General features: G+C 56.0%; 1 protein-coding gene across 2 annotated transcripts; it reads left to right on the forward strand.

Annotated features, from left to right (window-relative positions):
* The first annotated feature begins 255 nt into the window (after positions 1 to 255).
* On the forward strand, positions 256 to 18,233 carry NOS3 (nitric oxide synthase 3). Of its 2 annotated transcripts, none has more exons than XM_064275036.1 (26): positions 256 to 413; positions 1,739 to 1,841; positions 2,338 to 2,486; positions 2,613 to 2,775; positions 3,926 to 4,017; positions 4,100 to 4,241; positions 4,410 to 4,549; positions 4,652 to 4,826; positions 5,315 to 5,416; positions 5,959 to 6,153; positions 6,269 to 6,342; positions 6,543 to 6,687; positions 6,909 to 7,013; positions 10,089 to 10,156; positions 10,607 to 10,723; positions 10,819 to 10,993; positions 12,761 to 12,893; positions 13,006 to 13,084; positions 13,189 to 13,376; positions 13,937 to 14,109; positions 14,444 to 14,654; positions 14,745 to 14,832; positions 15,937 to 16,058; positions 16,842 to 16,990; positions 17,284 to 17,478; positions 17,677 to 18,233. In XM_064275036.1, exons 1-26 carry the CDS (start codon positions 256 to 258, stop codon positions 17,857 to 17,859), a joined length of 3,624 nt encoding a protein of 1,207 aa, XP_064131106.1. In that variant the 3' UTR covers positions 17,860 to 18,233. The 2 variants fall into 2 exon arrangements, with proteins under 2 accessions (XP_064131106.1, XP_064131107.1); XM_064275037.1 differs by having other exon boundaries at positions 17,698 to 18,233.
* Positions 18,234 to 18,235: the final 2 nt, after the last annotated feature.

The following is an 18,235-nucleotide window of genomic DNA, read 5'->3' on the forward strand; positions in this document are numbered from 1 at the left end:
GGGCACTCACTTATCAGCTGTAGTCCTCACAGCAGAACCCAGGCATCCAGTCCCCCACCCTGTGTGAGGGCGGGCATGGGGCCATGGCTGTACAGCCTCCCAACCAGGCTGGTTCCTGTCCCATTGTGTATGAGACAGGGGCGGGGCGAGGGCCAGCACCGGACAACCCACTCCCACTGCCCCCAGCCCCCTCCCTGCTTCCTAAGGAAAAGGCCAGGGCTCTGCTGAAAGCAGCAGAGCTGAAGAGCAGCTGACATGGGCAACTTGAAGAGTGTGGGCCAGGAGCCTAGGCCTCCCTGCGGGCTGGGGCTGGGGCTGGGCCTTGGGCTGTGCGGCAAGCAGGGCCCAGCCTCCCCAGCCTCTGAGCCCAGCTGGGCACCAGCACCAGTGCCCCTACCTGCGCCTGACCACAGGTGAGGGCCACAGCTGCTTGGAGCAGGTGGGGCAGAGGGCGGGAGATCAAAGCCTGGGACTGGGAAGGCTGAAGGTTGCAGCCCAGGCGGGAGGGGCAGGTCGGCAACCCAAAAGGGTATGGACACAAGGTCGGCAACCCAAAAGGGTATGGACACAACCGAACAGGACAGCCAAGGAGACAGAGGAAGGATCCAACAGAGAACAGAGTCGGAGCTGTGAGGGACAGACAAAAGTGGGTGAAATATGCCAGCTACAGCATCAGGCCAGGGTTGGAAGCTTACTCTGCCACCAAGAGCTATTTGACTTTGAGCAAGTTACTTAACCTCTCTGAGCCACAGTTTATATAAAACAGGGATATGGCAGTGCTTACTCCACAAGGTCATCGTCAGTCTTCAGCTCACAGAAAGCCTTCAACAAACAGCAGCAACTGTTACTTAAGAGGAGGAGAAAGTAGCTGGGGTGGGGTCTCACTAAGGGGGAGCGAATTGGGCCAGGAGCCTCATGCCCGAAAGGAAAAGAGAGGAGAGCCCTGAGGGCCATAGGTGGGGGCTGAGGGGAGAGCCGGGAGGCTCCTTCCTCTTCTCCAGACCCCTCCTCCAGGTGACATCTGCTCACCTGACCCTCCAGCCCCAGCCCCTGGAAGGGTCCTCCCTAGGACAGAGGTCGTGAAGAGAGAATGGGCAAGGTGGGAGACCAGGCAGGGGCTGCAGGCGGCCCCACAGCCGAGGGCCCACATAGGGAAGAGCCTAAGGGCCTCGCAAACATGCTTACCCATGCCTGAGTCCCTCCCTTCCTCCCCCGCTCTCCTGCTCCCCGCAGCTGGTAGCTCTGAGAGGAAGTGATAAGGCCTCAAGGCTTCCCTTCACACGATCCACTGCTGTCAGGAGGGCTGTGAGAGGGGAGCAGAGATCTGGGCTGAGGAATCTCTGCTGCTGCCTCCCTTGGGTTTGGCCCCCTTGAGGAAGTCCTCACCAAGACTTTGGGGGCCCTTGCACAGCGGTAGCTGGCCAGGACCCAGCCAGAGGCCAGGATCCCAGGGCCTGACTGGGCACCTGGAGACCAGGCGCAGGAGTCGGAGAGGCCCGCGTAGGAGAATGTGCTCTACCCTTCCGTGATCTCTGGCAAGACCCCTGAAATCACCTGTAAAAGCCTCCCTCACAAGGCGAGGTCGTTGTGAGGGCTGGCTGGAGGATATGGGAGGAGGCACAGGGCAGGCAGCAGTCTTGGGATTATTACTGCTGAGGGAGGGGGTCACCAGGGCACAGCTGGGGAGGCCAAAGGGAACAAGCTCCTCCCCCATGACCCCATCCCTGGCTCCCAACAGCCCCCCACTAGCCCGGCCTCCAGAGGGACCCAAGTTCCCTCGTGTGAAGAACTGGGAAGTGGGGAGCATCACCTATGATACCCTGAGTGCCCAGGCACAGCAGGTAAGGTCCGGGCCCCCTGGGTAAAGCTCCACCCCCCGCCTCCCTCCCCATCCCCCATTGCCGGACTGAGGACTACTGAGGCCCGTCTCAGCCCTGAGCCTGAGCAGGATGTTCCCTGAATCAGCCCCTGCCTCTAAAGAGAAGAGACAAAGTAAGAACCACAAGGGCTGAGGGACAGGCAGCATGATAAGCCCCCAATTACAGGCGGATTTTGTGACTCCTTGGAAACCCTATGGGGCAGTTCTATGTCCTGTTGGGTTGATATGAGTCGGAATTGACTCGACAGCAACAGGCAATGGGTTTGTGGCTCAAACCTCCAGCCCTTGCCCAAGTCCTGCCTGACCCAGCCCAGCTGCACCCCTGTTTCCAATCTCACCCCAACCCTGAGCCCACACCTCCCTGAACCCAAACCTCTGCCTCCAGGCCCCATCCCAGACCCCAGCACCCTGACCTGTGCTCCCTGCACCCCCGCCACTCCCACCCCACTCCAACTCAGGATGGACCCTGCACCCCAAGACACTGCCTGGGCTCCCTTGTATATCCGCGGAAACTGCAGAGCCGGCCCTCCCCGCACCCTGCACCCCCTGAGAGGCTTCTGAGTCAGGCCCGGGACTTCATCCACCAGTACTACAGCTCCATCAAGAGGTGAGAACCTCCTAAGAGCCTGCTGAGGCCCCAGAAACCTCGGGATCCCCTTCCCTATGCCCAGTCCTACTGTCCCCCAATCCTGACTACCCCCCACCACCCCCACACGACTTCCTTCTCCCGCAGGAGCGGCTCCCAGGCCCACGAGCAGCGTCTTCAGGAGGTAGAAGACGAGGTGGCAGCCACAGGCACCTACCAGCTTCGGGAGAGCGAGCTGGTGTTCGGGGCCAAGCAGGCCTGGCGCAATGCCCCCCGATGCGTGGGCCGCATCCAGTGGGGGAAGCTGCAGGTGTGGCTGGCTGGAGCAGACCCAGGACAGGGCCAGGGCCCAAAAGGCGAGGAAGGGTGGGGGCAGCTCCTGAGACTTCTCTGATAGGTCCAAGCAGTGGGGGAGATTCCTGCCCATTCCCTCAGAGACTGGAAGGGTCAGGGGGCCAGCCTCAGGCCCCATCTTCGATATCCCCTGGTGAGCCCTCAGTCACTAGCTAACACCTGGTTATTAAGCAGGGTGGCCACTGGGCTGGTGGGTCTGTGGCAGTGAGTAGTCTGAACTCATTCACAGGAACAGGGACCCTGTCCTGAAAAAGGGTCCAGCTTCCTCTTCCATTTGGGCCTCACCTGTGTAGCCATCCCCTCACACCCAGCACACTGCTCCACGACACAGCGCTAGCCTGGGCCACTGGAACAGCCTCTGGCCACAGCCAGCTAACCCACAGGAGAATCAATTTCATGACTTTGGCCTGCTTGTCACTGGCCACCAAAGAATCTGGAATAAAGCCATGTGCTCAGAGAATCCCAAAGGAGTCTAAATAAAATGACAATCCCATCTGACACTTGAGGAAACTTTTAAATGGTTCAAAGCTTCCTGTCACCTTTGACTCCTCAAGCCTGTGTCCCTCCCTCAGCCCCCAGCCAGCCACTGCCTCCCCACACGTTACTAGTGTAAATCTCCTCCTCCCTCAGGCAGAGTGGGGTGTCCCAGCCCCCTCTTGGGGCCTCCACTCAGATGCTTCTCGCAGCATCAGGATGTCAGGACTGGTAGAAGCCGTCGAGGCCACCTTACGCTGTCCCATCCCCTTCAGCAGCAGCTGGGTGGGGTCAGCTGCCTATGCTGAGCACCTCGGGCAATGGACACCTCCCCATTAGGGGCCAAGTCAGCAGTAACCAGGTGCCTCCTCACACCAGGTGCCAATCCAGTCCCTGCAGGGCCAGGGAAACACGTGCCTTGGGAAAGAGACAAGGAGCAGGCCAGGCTGGGGCAGGGCGGGAAGGGGCCAGTGGTCAGGGAGGCTTCCCAGAGAAGAGCCATGCTCTCTGTAAGTGAATCCCACAGCCTGTGAGGGCAACCAGGAGGCCCTCCCCCAGAACTCCACGTCTGCCTTTTCCCCTGGTTCTGGTGCTCATGACCACATGTTCCTCCCCTCCTCGGACTGGCTCAGGTATTTGATGCGCGGGACTGTAGCTCTGCGCAGGAGATGTTCACCTACATCTGCAACCACATCAAGTATGGCACCAACCGGGGTAACCTTCGGTGAGCAGCCGCCCTCCCCCCGGCCCAGCCTCCCACCCCCAGGGCGGTGGAGGAGGCCTCTGACCCACTCTCCTCTCCACAGCTCTGCCATCACCGTGTTCCCCCAACGTGCCCCTGGCCGCAGTGATTTCCGAATCTGGAACAGCCAGCTGGTGCGCTATGCAGGCTACAGACAGCAGGATGGCTCTGTGCTGGGGGACCCTGCCAACGTGGAGATCACCGAGGTGGGTGCAGAGAGCAGCTGACGAGGGAGTCCCCAGGGCGGAGAACGAGGGTCCTGGGCTGAGGCATGGAAGAGGCATGAGCAAACTAGATGGGGTGCCCTCACTGAGGCAAGGGTGAGGAGACACAGTGAGGGGATCCTCTCTGCCCTGCCCCACTCCCCACCGCAGCTCTGCATCCAGCATGGCTGGACCCCAGGAAACGGCCGATTTGACGTGCTGCCCCTGCTGCTCCAGGCCCCAGATGAGCCCCCAGAGGTCTTCCCTTTGCCCCCTGAACTGGTCCTTGAGGTGCCCCTGGAGCACCCCACGTGAGCACTGAGGGACTGGGTCTGGAGAAGGAGAGGGCTGGCAGGGGGTGGCCCAGCAGGTGGGCTCCCCCTAGGACTGACCCAAGTTCCCAATGGCCCCAGGTTGGAGTGGTTCGCAGCACTGGGCCTGCGGTGGTATGCCCTCCCAGCAGTGTCCAACATGCTGCTGGAAATCGGGGGTCTGGAGTTCACTGCAGCTCCTTTCAGCGGCTGGTACATGAGCACTGAGATTGGCACTCGGAACCTGTGTGATCCCCACCGCTACAACATTCTAGAGGTGAGGGCCAGTGGGTGTGAGGAGAGGGCAGGACCAGCATCTCTCCCCATCCCGGGGCAGGATCTGAGAGAGGGTCAGGTAACAGCTGCCTCCCGAACCAGAACTGAGGATGAGAGCCATGGAACTGGGCAAAAGTGTGTGTGTGTCTGCACATACATGCATGTGTTAGCATGTGTTGCACATTTGTGTGCGTGCATGTATTTATTTTTCTGGGAGTAGGATCTATAGCTTCCATCAGATTCTCAAAGGGGAGCTTGGCCCCAAAAAATGTTAAGACCCATTTTAAAGGTGAGAAATTAAAGCCCTGGGCTGAGAAGTGACTCGCCCAAGGCCCCTCCCTGCTCTGAACCAACAACCCCAAACTAGACAGGTCTCCCAATGGCCACCCATCCTCACCCCTTCCACCCCACAAGTCTGAGACAGGAATGCTTTCTGCCACTCCCCATTGCCTCTCTCCCTACCAATCCCATGCGCACCCCCTATCCCAGGATGTGGCTGTCTGCATGGACCTGGACACACGGACCACCTCGTCCCTGTGGAAAGATAAGGCAGCTGTGGAAATTAACTTGGCTGTGCTGCACAGTTTCCAGGTGCACAGGCTGGACAAGCCAGGAGGGCAAGCGGGCTGGGGGTGGAAGAGAGGTGGGCACTTAAAAACTGGGGAGGGCTAGAGGCTTGTAGAAGGCTCTCATTGCACCTAGGGAGCCATGGGCACACTGGCCCCGGTGGTACTGCAACATGGGGGCCTCACTCTGCCTGCCACAGCAGGCTGGGCCATGATGCTTCGCAGGGATGCTCTACCGCAGAGCACACTGGGTACTGTGTTTATGGGACCCGCTGGGTTCTGGGAGCCCCAAAACCAGGATCTAGTGCATGCTGGGCGCTGTGACTTGAGGAAACTAGTGCCTGCTGAACGCTTCCACGGAGTCTCAAGAGTTTAGGGTATTTTGGTTTGGGGACAGGGAATACAGACACTGGAGGTTGGAGGTGCTGTTGCAAACTGAACTTTGCACATGGCTGTGTATGTGGGGGTGATACTGTGTGGTTTGGCGTGACAGCCATGGTGGCGGTAGGAAGGGTGGGGTATGCGGGCTGTGTCTAAGCCTGTCTTCTCCCTCCCTCCCCACTCCAGCTAGCCAAAGTGACCATTGTGGACCACCACGCCGCCACAGCCTCCTTCATGAAGCACCTGGAAAATGAGCAGAAGGCGAGGGGAGGGTGCCCTGCTGACTGGGCATGGATCGTACCCCCCATCTCGGGCAGCCTCACACCTGTCTTCCATCAGGAGATGGTCAACTATTTCCTGTCCCCTGCCTTCCACTATCAGGTACCCACCCCAACTGGCTCCTGCCCACTGGGACCAGCTCCAACTAAGCGGTGCTCGCTCGGGGCCTCTAACTTTCTATTTATTTACCTCTGGCCCACCCGTCACTTCCTTGCAGCCAGATCCCTGGAAGGGAAGTGCAGCCAAGGGTACAGGCATCACCAGGAAGAAGACCTTTAAGGAAGTGGCTAAGTAAGTACCCTAGTAGCATTGCCCCCTACCCCAGGGCCCAGCCCCAAAGCAGGGTCTGGGGAGGCATACCCCTCCATACTCCCAAGACCTTACTGAGACCGGGTCCAGACCCCAGCCTCAGTGGCCTTGATGGTCCCCTGCCCAGGGGTGGCCCTGTCTCCATGGCCCTGGGGATTCCCTCACCCCACCCTTGCCCTCAGTGCAGTGAAGATCTCTGCCTCGCTCATGGGCACTGTGATGGCTAAGCGAGTGAAGGCGACAATCCTGTATGGCTCTGAGACTGGCCGGGCCCAGAGCTACGCACAGCAGCTTGGGAGGCTCTTCCGGAAGGCTTTCGATCCCCGGGTAGGCTGAGCCCAGAAGGGCAGGGGTCTGGGGAGACCAGGGACAGGGACCTGTCCACACCTTCTGAGAAGCCCTGGGGATAGGTTTTGGAGGAGGGGGTCGCAACTCAGGGCCCTCAAGGAGGCCTAGGGATCCAGGAGGCCTGACTCTGCCCTGCCAGGGAGGGGCGAGTAAGAAGGACCAGGGCAGCATCCCTCTCCTCACCCCCACCCCCAACCCAGGTCCTGTGCATGGATGAGTATGACGTGGTGTCCCTCGAGCACGAGACACTGGTGGTGGTGGTGACCAGCACATTTGGGAACGGTGATCCACCTGAGAATGGCGAGGTGAGGCCGGGCAGGAAAGGGGACACTGGGCAACTCAAAACTGGTGTGGCTAGGCAGGAGTACCCCACAGCGAAAAGTGAAGATGCCATGAGAGCCCCCCAGAGTGGGAACATGGAAGTTCCACTGGGACTTGGTGGCCTTCATAAGTCACAACCAGAAAGACAGAAATACTCTGTTTAATTCAGCATTTCAGCTTTTTCTTTAACAAAAGAGAAGAGCACTATTTAGATGCCAACATAGATTATAGATTAGATGACTTCAATTTCACCAGAACAAATCTTAAAAGACAAAAAAAAAAAAAACAAAACACTAGACCAGGGCCATTGCATGCCCTAGCATTATCTTCCAAGCATCTATGTCTCTGGGCTGCCCCAAGCTATACACCCTCTGGTTCTTCTTACCTGTTCCAGCTCCAGTTGTTAAATCCCTAAGTAGCTCCTCGAGCACACTAAAATTGCCTCAATTCTGATTTAAGCCTTCTCCTACTTGCTTACTATCCCCTTCAGCTCTCATTCTGATCTGCCTTTTAAAGGAAAATAAAATCATTATTAGCTTTTTTTAGTATAAAAGTAGTATCCAAGTAACCCACACCCCTATCTGAATATAGAGCATTTCCATCACCTAAAAAGTTTTCTTCTCAATTCTCCAAGTCAAACCCCTTCCCAGTCAATCCCCTCCTACCAAAAGCAACCACGGTTCAGATATCGGCCGCCATAGATCATTAGTTCACCATTCAAATGGAAGCAGACAGTAAGTCTGGCTCCTTTCACTCTGCATAATGTTGTTGAGAGTCATCCATATTGTCACAGTAGTTCGTGCCAGTCTATTGCTGAGTAGAATTCACCCTAGGAATATATCCAGGTGTTTATTCACACTCCTATGACACGTGGGCTGTTTCTAGTTTCTGGCTAGTATGAGTAAAGTTGTTATGAACATTCTTGTGCGCGGCTTTTGTGAACTTATGTTTTCATTTCTCTGGGATAAATACCTAGCAGTGGAATTTCTGGATCATTAGGGTAGATGTGCACGTTTAACTTTTTTTATAAAGCTGCTGAACAGCCAAGCTGAGCGAGCTGCGCCCTTAAGATCTGTGCATTTCAATGTATGTAAATTTTGCCTCAATTTTTTTTTAATGGACCAAAACCATATATCCCACAGAAAATGGGTATATTCACTAAAGACACAAACAAAAATATTTACAGCAGCATTGTTCATAATACCCCTAAACTGGAACAGCTCAAACAACCATCAACAGTAGACTGGATAAATGAATTGTGGTATATTTGAATACTATACAGCAATGAGGATGAACAAATCACAACCAGACACAACAACACAGATGAATCTCAAACAATGTAAAGTGAGAGCCACCAAACACAAAAGACTATGTGCTATACGACTGCTTTCGTATGAAGTTCAGAAACAGGCAGAACTAACACATGGTGTTAGAAAGCAGGAGACAGGCTGGGTACCCCTGAAGGGGGGTGTGGGGTTGTATGCTAATGACTAGTGAGGGCCCAGGGGGTCTTCCAGGGAACTGGTAATGTTTCTTGATGCTGATTACACAGGTATGTTCAGTTTTTGAAAATTCATAAAGGTGTACATTTAAGATTTTTTTTTTGTATGTATGGTACATTTCAACAAAACATTCAAAAACTAAAAGTAGTATGTAGAAGTTACGGTGAGCCTACAGAACCACCCCAAATACAACTACCATGAATATTCAGGAGCTAGTTTTTTTTTTTTTTTTTTTTTTAGTTCCTTCTAGAGTTTGTTTTCACTTTCTATGTGAAGGTCTGTTTGATATGGTTCTAAGTTGTGTCCCCGGCAGCACGTAAGACAACTGTATCTGCTTCACCAATCCCTGGATCACTCCGCATCCTCCAGCCAGAGCACAGGCGCGGCACAGCCCCTGTAAAAGCAGTCACCGCCACCAGTGACGGGGCAGCACACGAAGTGGAGAATTATTTTCCGCCTGTCAAACTGGCCGGGATGCTGAAGACGGGTAGCACCCTGTGCTGACACAGCAGGGGGAAAGCATCCCCTACCCTGTGGTGGGCACATCACCTGAAGCAGTCCTTTCACAGGACAACCTATTTCAGCAACTTTTTAAATCCTCTGACCAGCAATTCCACTTCTAAGTGCTACCCTACTGAAATATGCAAAACGGGAACCAAGGCTATATACCCCCCCACCCCCCCACCCCCCCCACCCCCAACCCGTGCTGTCTGTCAAGTCGATTCTGACTCATAGCGACCCTATAGGACGGAGTAGAACTGCCCCACAGAGTTTCCAAGGAGCGCCTGGTGGATTCAAACTGCCGACCCACTTAACCACTATGCCACCCAGGGTTTTACAGGAGTGTGTAATTCAGCTTTATTCGGAGGCTACCAGATGTCCTTCCGTCAGAGTGAAGTTTTATAAGTCATGGTACATTCAAATGATGGATACCATGAAGCCACGAAGGAGTCTGGGTGGCACCAGTAGTTTGTCCTCAGCTGCTAACTGAAAAGTTGGCAGTTCAAACCTACCCAGCAGCTCCACAGAAGAAAAGTCCTGGCAACCCGCTTCCCTAAGGTTACAGCCGAGATACCTAGAAGACCCTATGGAGCAGTTACTCTGTAACACGTGCGGTCACCATGAGTGAGGGACTAACCTGACAGCACCTAACAACAACCAAACCAAAAACCCACTGCCGTAGAGGCAATTTCGAATCATAGCTACGCTATAAGACAGGGTAGAACTGCCCCATAGAGTTTCCAAGGAGCACCTGGTAGATTTGAACTGCTGATCTTTTGGTTAGCAGCTGTAGAACTTAACCACTACACCACCAGGGTTTCCATAACAACAACAAGAAGCCATTAAAGAAAATGAGGTAAACCTTAGTGTATTGAACAGGAAGGAAGTCCACAACAGGTTATTTATAACTAGCAGGTTAAGTGTAGTGTGGTCCCATTTTTACTTTAAACAGAACAGCCCGTAAATACAAACATGTATGTAAGGACAATGAAAAAGGTCTAGAAACTTAAGTACCTGTCAATAGCATGTACGCTGACATACACTTCCTTCACACAGAGCTTTGCAGCCGCCCTGATGGAAATGACCAGCCCCTACAACAGCTCCCCTCGGCCAGAACAGCACAAGTGAGAGGGGATGGGAGTTTTGGGGGGCTAAGGAACAGTGAAATGTGTTGAGACACAAGAGGAAAGTGGGTCTGAGGTGCTCTTCCTGTGCCTCAGGCCATCTTCCCAACAGGCTGGAGGAGAGCTATGAGGACGCCTGCCAAGTCAAGGCTCAGGAGGTGCTCCTCCCTCCTCCCCTCCTTGTGAGCTGCCCATCCAGTCCCCAGGACTCTAAGAAGCAGGTGGTCCTGAGGTCTCTTTCAGAGACAAAGGGAACCAGAACAGGCCCAGAGGCTCAGAGCCCCCCTGGGATGCTGGCCCTCAACCCCAGTCCCAACCCAGCTCTGGAGAGAGCAGAGCCAGGCCAAAGGCAGTGCCTTTCCCACTCAGACACAGAGCCTGACAACCATGTCCCCAGCCCAGGCTCTTCTTTAGTTCCCTGGGACACCCATCTTTGTCCTCTCTTGCCAGGAGCTACAAAATGCGCTTCAACAGTGTCTCCTGCTCAGACCCCCTGGTCGCCTCCTGGCGGCGGAAGAGGAAGGAGTCCAGTAACACGGACAGTGCGGGGGCGCTGGGCACCCTCAGGTTTACCTCTCAGGGGAAGTGCTGGGAGGGCAGGCTCCTGGGAAAATGTGGGTTGGGGTCTGGTTGGGCCCTCGTGACAGCTCCGTGCCCTCCAGGTTCTGTGTGTTCGGGCTGGGCTCCCGGGCATATCCCCACTTCTGCGCTTTCGCGCGCGCAGTGGACACGCGGTTGGAAGAGCTGGGTGGAGAGCGGCTGCTGCAGCTGGGCCAGGGGGATGAGTTGTGCGGCCAGGAGGAAGCCTTCCGTAGCTGGGCCCAGGCCGCCTTTCAGGTGAGCCCTGGGACCTGTCTTTGACATCTGACCCCAGTTCACCCCTCCAGACCCAACTGTGACTCCAACCTGGGACACCCTCACTGCTACCTGGATCCCTGTGCCTTACTGATGGGACCTGCAATATTGAGTCTGGAGACCTTACTGCTGCCCTGATTCTGTTTGGCTATCTGGTCCCTTCCTGCTCCTTCCAAAATCCACCCTCGTTTTGCCACTGTAGTCAGCCCAGTCCAAGTGGTGGACAGCAGGGTTCTAACAATGGGAGTGCAGAGAGGGTGCAGGCAGATGGGAGCCCAGGTCAGGCAAGGCTGGGTCCCTCAGTGGGCACACAAAGGAAGGAGTGCAGGACAGGGACAGGACGAAGGGAGAGGGACACAATCAAGTGGGTCAGACAGAGGCGGGGTCTGAAACCAAGGCCAGCACAAAAGCTACAGAAAGTCATACAGGTTGCCAAGCACAGCCTGTCAACAAGCCTGCCATGCTTGGGTAGGGCCTGGACTGGAGGGGTGGTCCTGGGTCTGGGGAGGAGGGAGACAGAGTGGCTGTGACTTTTCAATCCTGGGGTTCCTCAGGGGGCAGCTATGCCTGGTCTGAGGATTGTTCTTGGAGCCCACGCTCCCCGTCCTGACACTGTCCTGGGCTGGATCAGTGCCAGCCCTCCAGGTCAGGACTGATGTCGAGGAGGAGGGCCCTTGAGGACTTGGGGATGCAGGGGCCTGCCCAGTGGAGGCAGAGGGTCTGCTGTGGAGAAGGTCAAGCTGGAGAAACAGATAGGACCAGACTGGGGGGGAAGGGGAAATTGAAATAGAGACTAAAGCATTTGGAGAAAGACGAACCACTGGAAGTTGTAGAGAGGGACAAGGAATGAGCACAACACGACGTGTTAGGAACACTGCTTTAAAGGCAGGAAGACTGCGCTAACAAGGGTGGTAGCAGTGGGAGTAGGAAGGAAGGGAGGGGGCCAAGGAAGGAAGAGATATAAGACTTCACCAAAAAAAAGGAAAATGAACCAGTTTGGTGATACGGGTAGAGAGCAGAGGGAGTGGCCCATCCTGGGGAGCTTGTGCTTGACCAGAAAAAAATGGGATATGGACCTTCCCAGGGACCCTGCTCCACGGGCCCCACACCAGTCCCTGGGCTCAGTGCAGGGGAGGACAGACCTGCCAGAGCCTCCGCCACCACCCGGAACTCTGTGTCCCATTCCAGGAGCACTTACTATTTGTGCTAAGGGCTTTATATAAAGCACCTTATTTCATCTTCACAACCAGCCAAGGAGGCTTGAGGATGGGGACACTGGGCATGCAAAATGCAAGTACAGGAATTAGAATTTGAACAGCAGATGGGAAGACACAGACCCATTCGCCAAGTGTTGTTACGGGACAAGCCCTGCGTTCCAGGGCCTGGGGCAGGGGGAGGGGGGACACAATCAACACCAACCAGATAAGTAACTTATGGGTGTGACGAGAACAGATATGCATGAAAGAATAGCTGTGGCTCTTGGGCCCTGTGGCCCGTGAAAGAGCTGAAGTGCAAGGGCCCATCCTCAGTGTGGCCTTGGCCTCAGGTTTATCTCAGCTTCCCTCCTGCCCCTGGGGCTGCTGATCCCATGGTCCTATGCACCCTTCCGGGTACCTCCACCCCTGCAGCCCCACCAGGATGGAAGGGGGACACTAGAAAGCCAACTTGAGTCCTCCTTGCTCGGGCTGCTGCCTGATGGCAGGAAGTCCTGAGCCCTCACCAACAACTCCCTGACTTCAACAACCTCAGGCCTCCTGTGAGACTTTCTGTGTGGGGGAAGATGCCAAGGCTGCTGCCCGGGACATATTCAGTCCCAAATGGAGCTGGAAGCGCCAGAGATACCGGCTGAGTGCCCAGGCCAAGGACCTCCAGCTGCTGCCAGGTGAGGCCTGACTTACCTTGACCTCTAGAGTCCCTAGAATTCTGGACCATCTCACTCAAGGTGCCAGGCTCCCTGACTCAGTCTGTCTCCTCTGCCCTCTGCCCCACCCCAGGCCTGATCCACGTACACAGGCGGAAAATGTTCCAAGCTACAGTCCTCTCAGTGGAAAATCTGCAAAGCAGCAAGTCTACGTGAGGAAGACTGCTTACCCCACCCTCCCCATCTGCCCCAGCCCCATCATCCTTCCCCCACATGCCCACCTGCCCCCTATAACGTGCCCCGCTCCTACCCCCAGCCGGGCCACCATCCTGGTGCGCCTAGACACTGCAGAGCAGCAGGGGCTGCAGTACCAGCCTGGGGACCATGTCGGTGTCTGCCCACCCAACCGGCCTGGCCTGGTGGAGGCGCTGCTGAGCCGTGTGGAGGACCCACCGCCGCCCTCTGAGCCCATTGCAGTGGAGCAGCTAGAGAAGGGCAGTCCTGGTGAGGGGCAGCCCTAGTGAGGGGCACCATACAGCCACAGCAGTGTGCATCTGGCCTATCCCAGCTGCCTCCCTCTGGTCCCAGGGCCCCCCAGGCTCCAGAGCTGGCAGAGGGCTGCACCACTTTGGTACAGAGCTGGCACTGTCTACCTCCAACCAGGCCGGCCCACTTTCCTTCTTAGAACCCCCACTTTTAGCCCACCTGTACACACACACACATCCAAAAGCCTATGTCTCACCTCTGGACTCCTCTCCAAGGTGCCCCTGGTAGCGTAGCCTGCTCTGTAGCTGGCATTTGGTCCACCCCTGCTTCACCAGGGCCTGGGGTTAAGATAAGATGAGTGGGCTAGGAGCAGAAGAGCACAGCCAACCCAATGCCCCCAAGTAAACACACCAAGGCTGCCCAGACAGGCCCACCATCTGCCACTGTTCAGAACAAGTTCTCCGACAAACGCCACACAGCCATAGTCAGTTCCATTTACTCCCCAAGACACGGTCCTCTGCCAGACAATCCAGTTCTGGCTTGGCCCCTCCCTCAGAGCTCCCCTGTGCACCCCCCAGGTGGCCCACCCCCCAGCTGGGTACGGGACCCCAGACTGCCCCCGTGCACACTGCGCCAGGCTCTGACCTACTTCCTGGACATCACATCCCCACCCAGCCCTCGACTCCTTCGACTGCTCAGCACTCTCGCTGAAGAGCCCAGCGAACAGCAGGAGCTGGAGACCCTCAGCCAGGTTTGGGGGGGGGGTCACCCCAGTGGGGGTGGGGCCAGAGAGGCAGACTAGCTGGAGGGGAGGGGGACACAGTGGGAGGAAGCAACCAGGCAAACCTCGCCCTTGACTATCTCTACCTGGCTAACTTGGGCTGACACTTCAAGACCCAGCTTGAGTATTATTAATTCCTCTTTCTCAAGGTCTTAAAGAGCCTGGCATAGAGAATGTGCTCAACAAGCATTTGTTGGCCTGAACTGAGAAGAAGCCCTATTGAGAATTAGCTGGGAGGGGTCAGGCAGGGAGGTCAATAGGAAGGGCTACAGGGTTCTAAGCCCACTTCACCCTGCCCCCGCAGGACCCCAGGCGCTATGAGGAGTGGAAGTGGTTCCGCTGCCCCACGCTACTGGAAGTGCTGGAGCAGTTTCCGTCAGTGGCATTGCCTGCTCCCCTGCTCCTCACCCAGCTGCCTCTGCTCCAGCCACGGTACTACTCAGTCAGCTCAGCACCCAGTGCCCACCCAGGAGAGATCCACCTCACAGTAGCTGTCCTGGCATACCGGACCCAGGGTGAGGCGGGGGAAGAGGGGCAGGGCCAGAGCCATGGCAGTGACTTGGGAGTGGCCCCTCACTGGCCCTCTCACCTTCCCAACCCCATAGATGGCCTGGGCCCACTGCACTATGGAGTCTGTTCCACGTGGCTGAGCCAACTCAAGGCTGGAGACTCCGTGCCCTGCTTCATCAGAGGGTAACGGGGCACTGCTGGGGCAGAGTGGGGAAGGAGAGGAGGGAAGGAGCAGCAAGAAGACAGAGTATGTCTGTCTGTCCAAGTAGGAGCTGGAGAAGAGCCCCAGGTGGCTGGGGACAAATAGAGACGTCAGTGGTGGGGCTGCACAGGGTGGGTGGTAACTTTGCTGGGAGTATTACTGGCAGCAGGGAGGACCTGCTTAACATGGCAAGGATAGGGTATCTGGCTAGTTCATTTCAGAACTCTGCCTGGGCCGCCAGGTGATCTGGGCCCTCTCACTAATTTGGACTCACTAATTTGCGTTTTTTTTTTTTTTTTTGCTCTGAAACTACACCTCCCACAGAGACAGAGCTGGGATTAACCAGCAGACCCTGCTGATTTTTGAAAACATCATTTCTGTGTCCTCAGAGTCAGCCTGATGGGAGGCACGGCACTTGGGGACTGTGGTTCCCAAGTCCCCACTTTATCCAGGGAGAAGGGATTAGGGTAGAGGCCATCTTTGGCCACTGTATCATTGAAGACTCAAAGAAAGTGAGGGATTTCAGGATGCCCTTGCCTTGTACTACTTCAGAAGTCTTGCTCCAACCAGTACCTAGGAAACTGAAATCCTGGGGGGACAAAGAAGAGTTCCCAGGATGGTGCCAACTAGACCTGGTGGTCCAAACCTCCATGAGTCTAAATTACACCTACAGTGTACCAACCTACTGAATACAAACCAAATGCCAATATAAAGCCTATTAGTTAAAATAAGCACCCTCAGTGGACCCATTATGAACGAGAACTCTGTTCTCCCCTTCTTCGTAGTTTCTAAATCTCCTAACCTAAGACATCAAAATATCCTTCCATCCAAATTTGAACTACATTTCCTTTGGCCCAATCTCTGGAAACCACAGATCCAAGGCGTTCCTGCCTGCAAGTACAGTTATTTTGACAAACACCTGCACAGTGCTTAGTATGAGCCAAGTGCTGTTCTAAGCACTTTTACAACATTAACTCATTTACCATTGGAAGCTGAGCTCTCCCTTCTTGGGTTAACCCCACGGCTACTGAGAACAGGGAAGGAGGATAACCCAAGGGGGCCTGATAGAAGGTCTCTCCAACCAGGGCTCCCTCCTTCCGACTGCCGCCTGATCCCAGCTTGCCCTGCATCCTTGTGGGACCTGGCACAGGCATTGCCCCCTTCCGGGGATTCTGGCAGGAGAGACTGAACGACATTGAAAGCAAAGGTGAGGCTGGGGGCCAAGGGAATATCACAATCTAGGGGCAAGGCAGTGGGGTTAGAATGCAGGAACCAGCTATGAAAAGGGGGGCAGCAACCCGGGGCCACAAACGTGAAGCTTATTACACCAAAGCGAGGGTGCATGCCTAGAAACATGGGCCCTGACACACAGTGGCTATTGAAATGATTAAGAACAAAGGGGAATCGAAGTCTGGAAGGTACAGGGCTGGGACTAGAAGACAAAAGAAATGGCCAGGTGGATTCTAGACTCTGCTAGAGCTTACCTAGGTGTGCCCAAGACCTAAGGAAGGTGTTAAGTTGGACTTGAGATGCCCGAGGTAGGGTGTACATCAAGAGACAGGGGTTGTCACTGAGAAAAAGGTTTAGAGCGTGGGAGCTAAAGGTGAGAGAATGCAGGGTCGAAGGTGGGAATGGGCTGGAGAGAGTTCCAGGACTCTAATGTTAAAAAAAAAAAAAAAAGGAGGGGGGAGAGGGCGTGGAATTACGAGCCAGAAGCCCCGAGTTCTAGCACAGCTCTGCCACTGGCCATTCCACCTGAGGCATGTCACCAATCTTCTTTGGGCCACGGTTTACCTTTCTGTAAATCAGGGATAAGGCAGGGTCTTTGTGAAGACATCCTGCATTCTTCTAGAGGCCAAGCAGCCTCAATGATTGTTCTGGCCTGAAAGAGGTGGGTTGGCAGCCCTGGGCGCAAGTAGCTGGTGCGGCAGGTGTAGCTGGGGCTGCACCCCCAGAAGGGAGCGCTCGCGAGCCGCAGTGCTGTTTACAGGGTTGCAGCCCGCCCCCATGACCTTGGTGTTTGGCTGCCGATGCTCCCAGCTTGACCACCTCTACCGTGAGGAGGTGCAAGACGCCCAGCAGCGCGGGGTGTTTGGCCGTGTTCTCACCGCCTTCTCCCGGGAACCCGACAGCCCCAAGGTGCGGACTCGGAGGACTCAGGGGTAACCTGAATGAAGACAGGGCGAGAGGGACAAACCAAGGACCGACATGAGCTCAGACAAGGAACCCAGCCCCTTCGCCCAGCCCCTCAGCTCCCACCCGTGAGAGCACAGACCCCGACCTCACACGGACCGCACCCTCAAGCCTAGAGCCCCCTTTGGCTCACCCACCCCGCACCCAAGACCCGCCCCGAGTTTGGCTCCACCTCTCCCGGTACTTTTCACCCCCAGCACCGTCCTGGGCTCCACCGCCCCTAACCCCGCCTCTCTCAGACTTACGTGCAGGACCTCCTCCGGACTGAGCTGGCTGCCGAGGTGCACCGCGTGCTGTGCCTCGAGCGGGGCCACATGTTCGTCTGCGGCGATGTCACCATGGCGACCAGCGTCCTGCAGACCGTGCAGCGCATCCTGGCGACTGAGGGCAACATGGAGCTGGACGAGGCCGGCGATGTCATCGGCGTGCTGCGGGTGCGAGGGGGCGGGGCCCGAGCGGGGGCAGAATCCAGGGGGACCACGCGCGGAGGCGGGGCCTGAGCAGGGGGCGGGGCCCGAGGGGCGGGGCCCGAGCGGGGGCGGGATCCAGGTGGACCACTCGCGCGGGGGCGGGGCCTGAGCAGGGGCCCCAGGCCGGCCGGAGTCCCGCTGGGATTTATGACTGGTTCCGAGCCTGGGCCCTCCTTCCCGCAGGATCAGCAACGCTATCACGAAGACATTTTCGGACTCACCCTGCGCACCCAGGAGGTGACAAGCCGCATACGCACCCAGAGCTTTTCCTTGCAAGAGCGGCAGCTCCGGGGTGCAGTGCCCTGGGCATTCGACCCTCCTGGCCCAGACACCCCCGGCCCCTGAGCGCCCTTTTGCTTTCTACTCCAGTTCCCGGGCCGTCCAGCTGTCGGTCCACCCTGTTTCCCTCCCTTCTCGGGGTGCTTGCCCACGTCTGCGAAGAAGCAGCCTTATTCCTGGGAGTGAGCGAAATGTCTCTTCATCTCTCTAGGCCCGTTTCCTTACCTGAGGTTGGACTAAATCTGGAAGGCTCCTTCCAGCAGTAATATTCTGGGATCTACCATTACCTCTTTCGTATTTTGTAGATGAATTTTAGATACCCTTTACCTTTCTCAGGAGTATCTAACCTTTAAAGCCTCATCTCTAAATCATTGAAGTATTTATTATTACAGATTTACCATAAGAGATTATGCCAGGTGTTAATGAATGATGCTAGGATGTC

The sequence above is a fragment of the Loxodonta africana genome, chromosome 22, assembly GCF_030014295.1.
Source record: "Loxodonta africana isolate mLoxAfr1 chromosome 22, mLoxAfr1.hap2, whole genome shotgun sequence".
Lineage (NCBI taxonomy): Eukaryota > Metazoa > Chordata > Mammalia > Proboscidea > Elephantidae > Loxodonta > Loxodonta africana.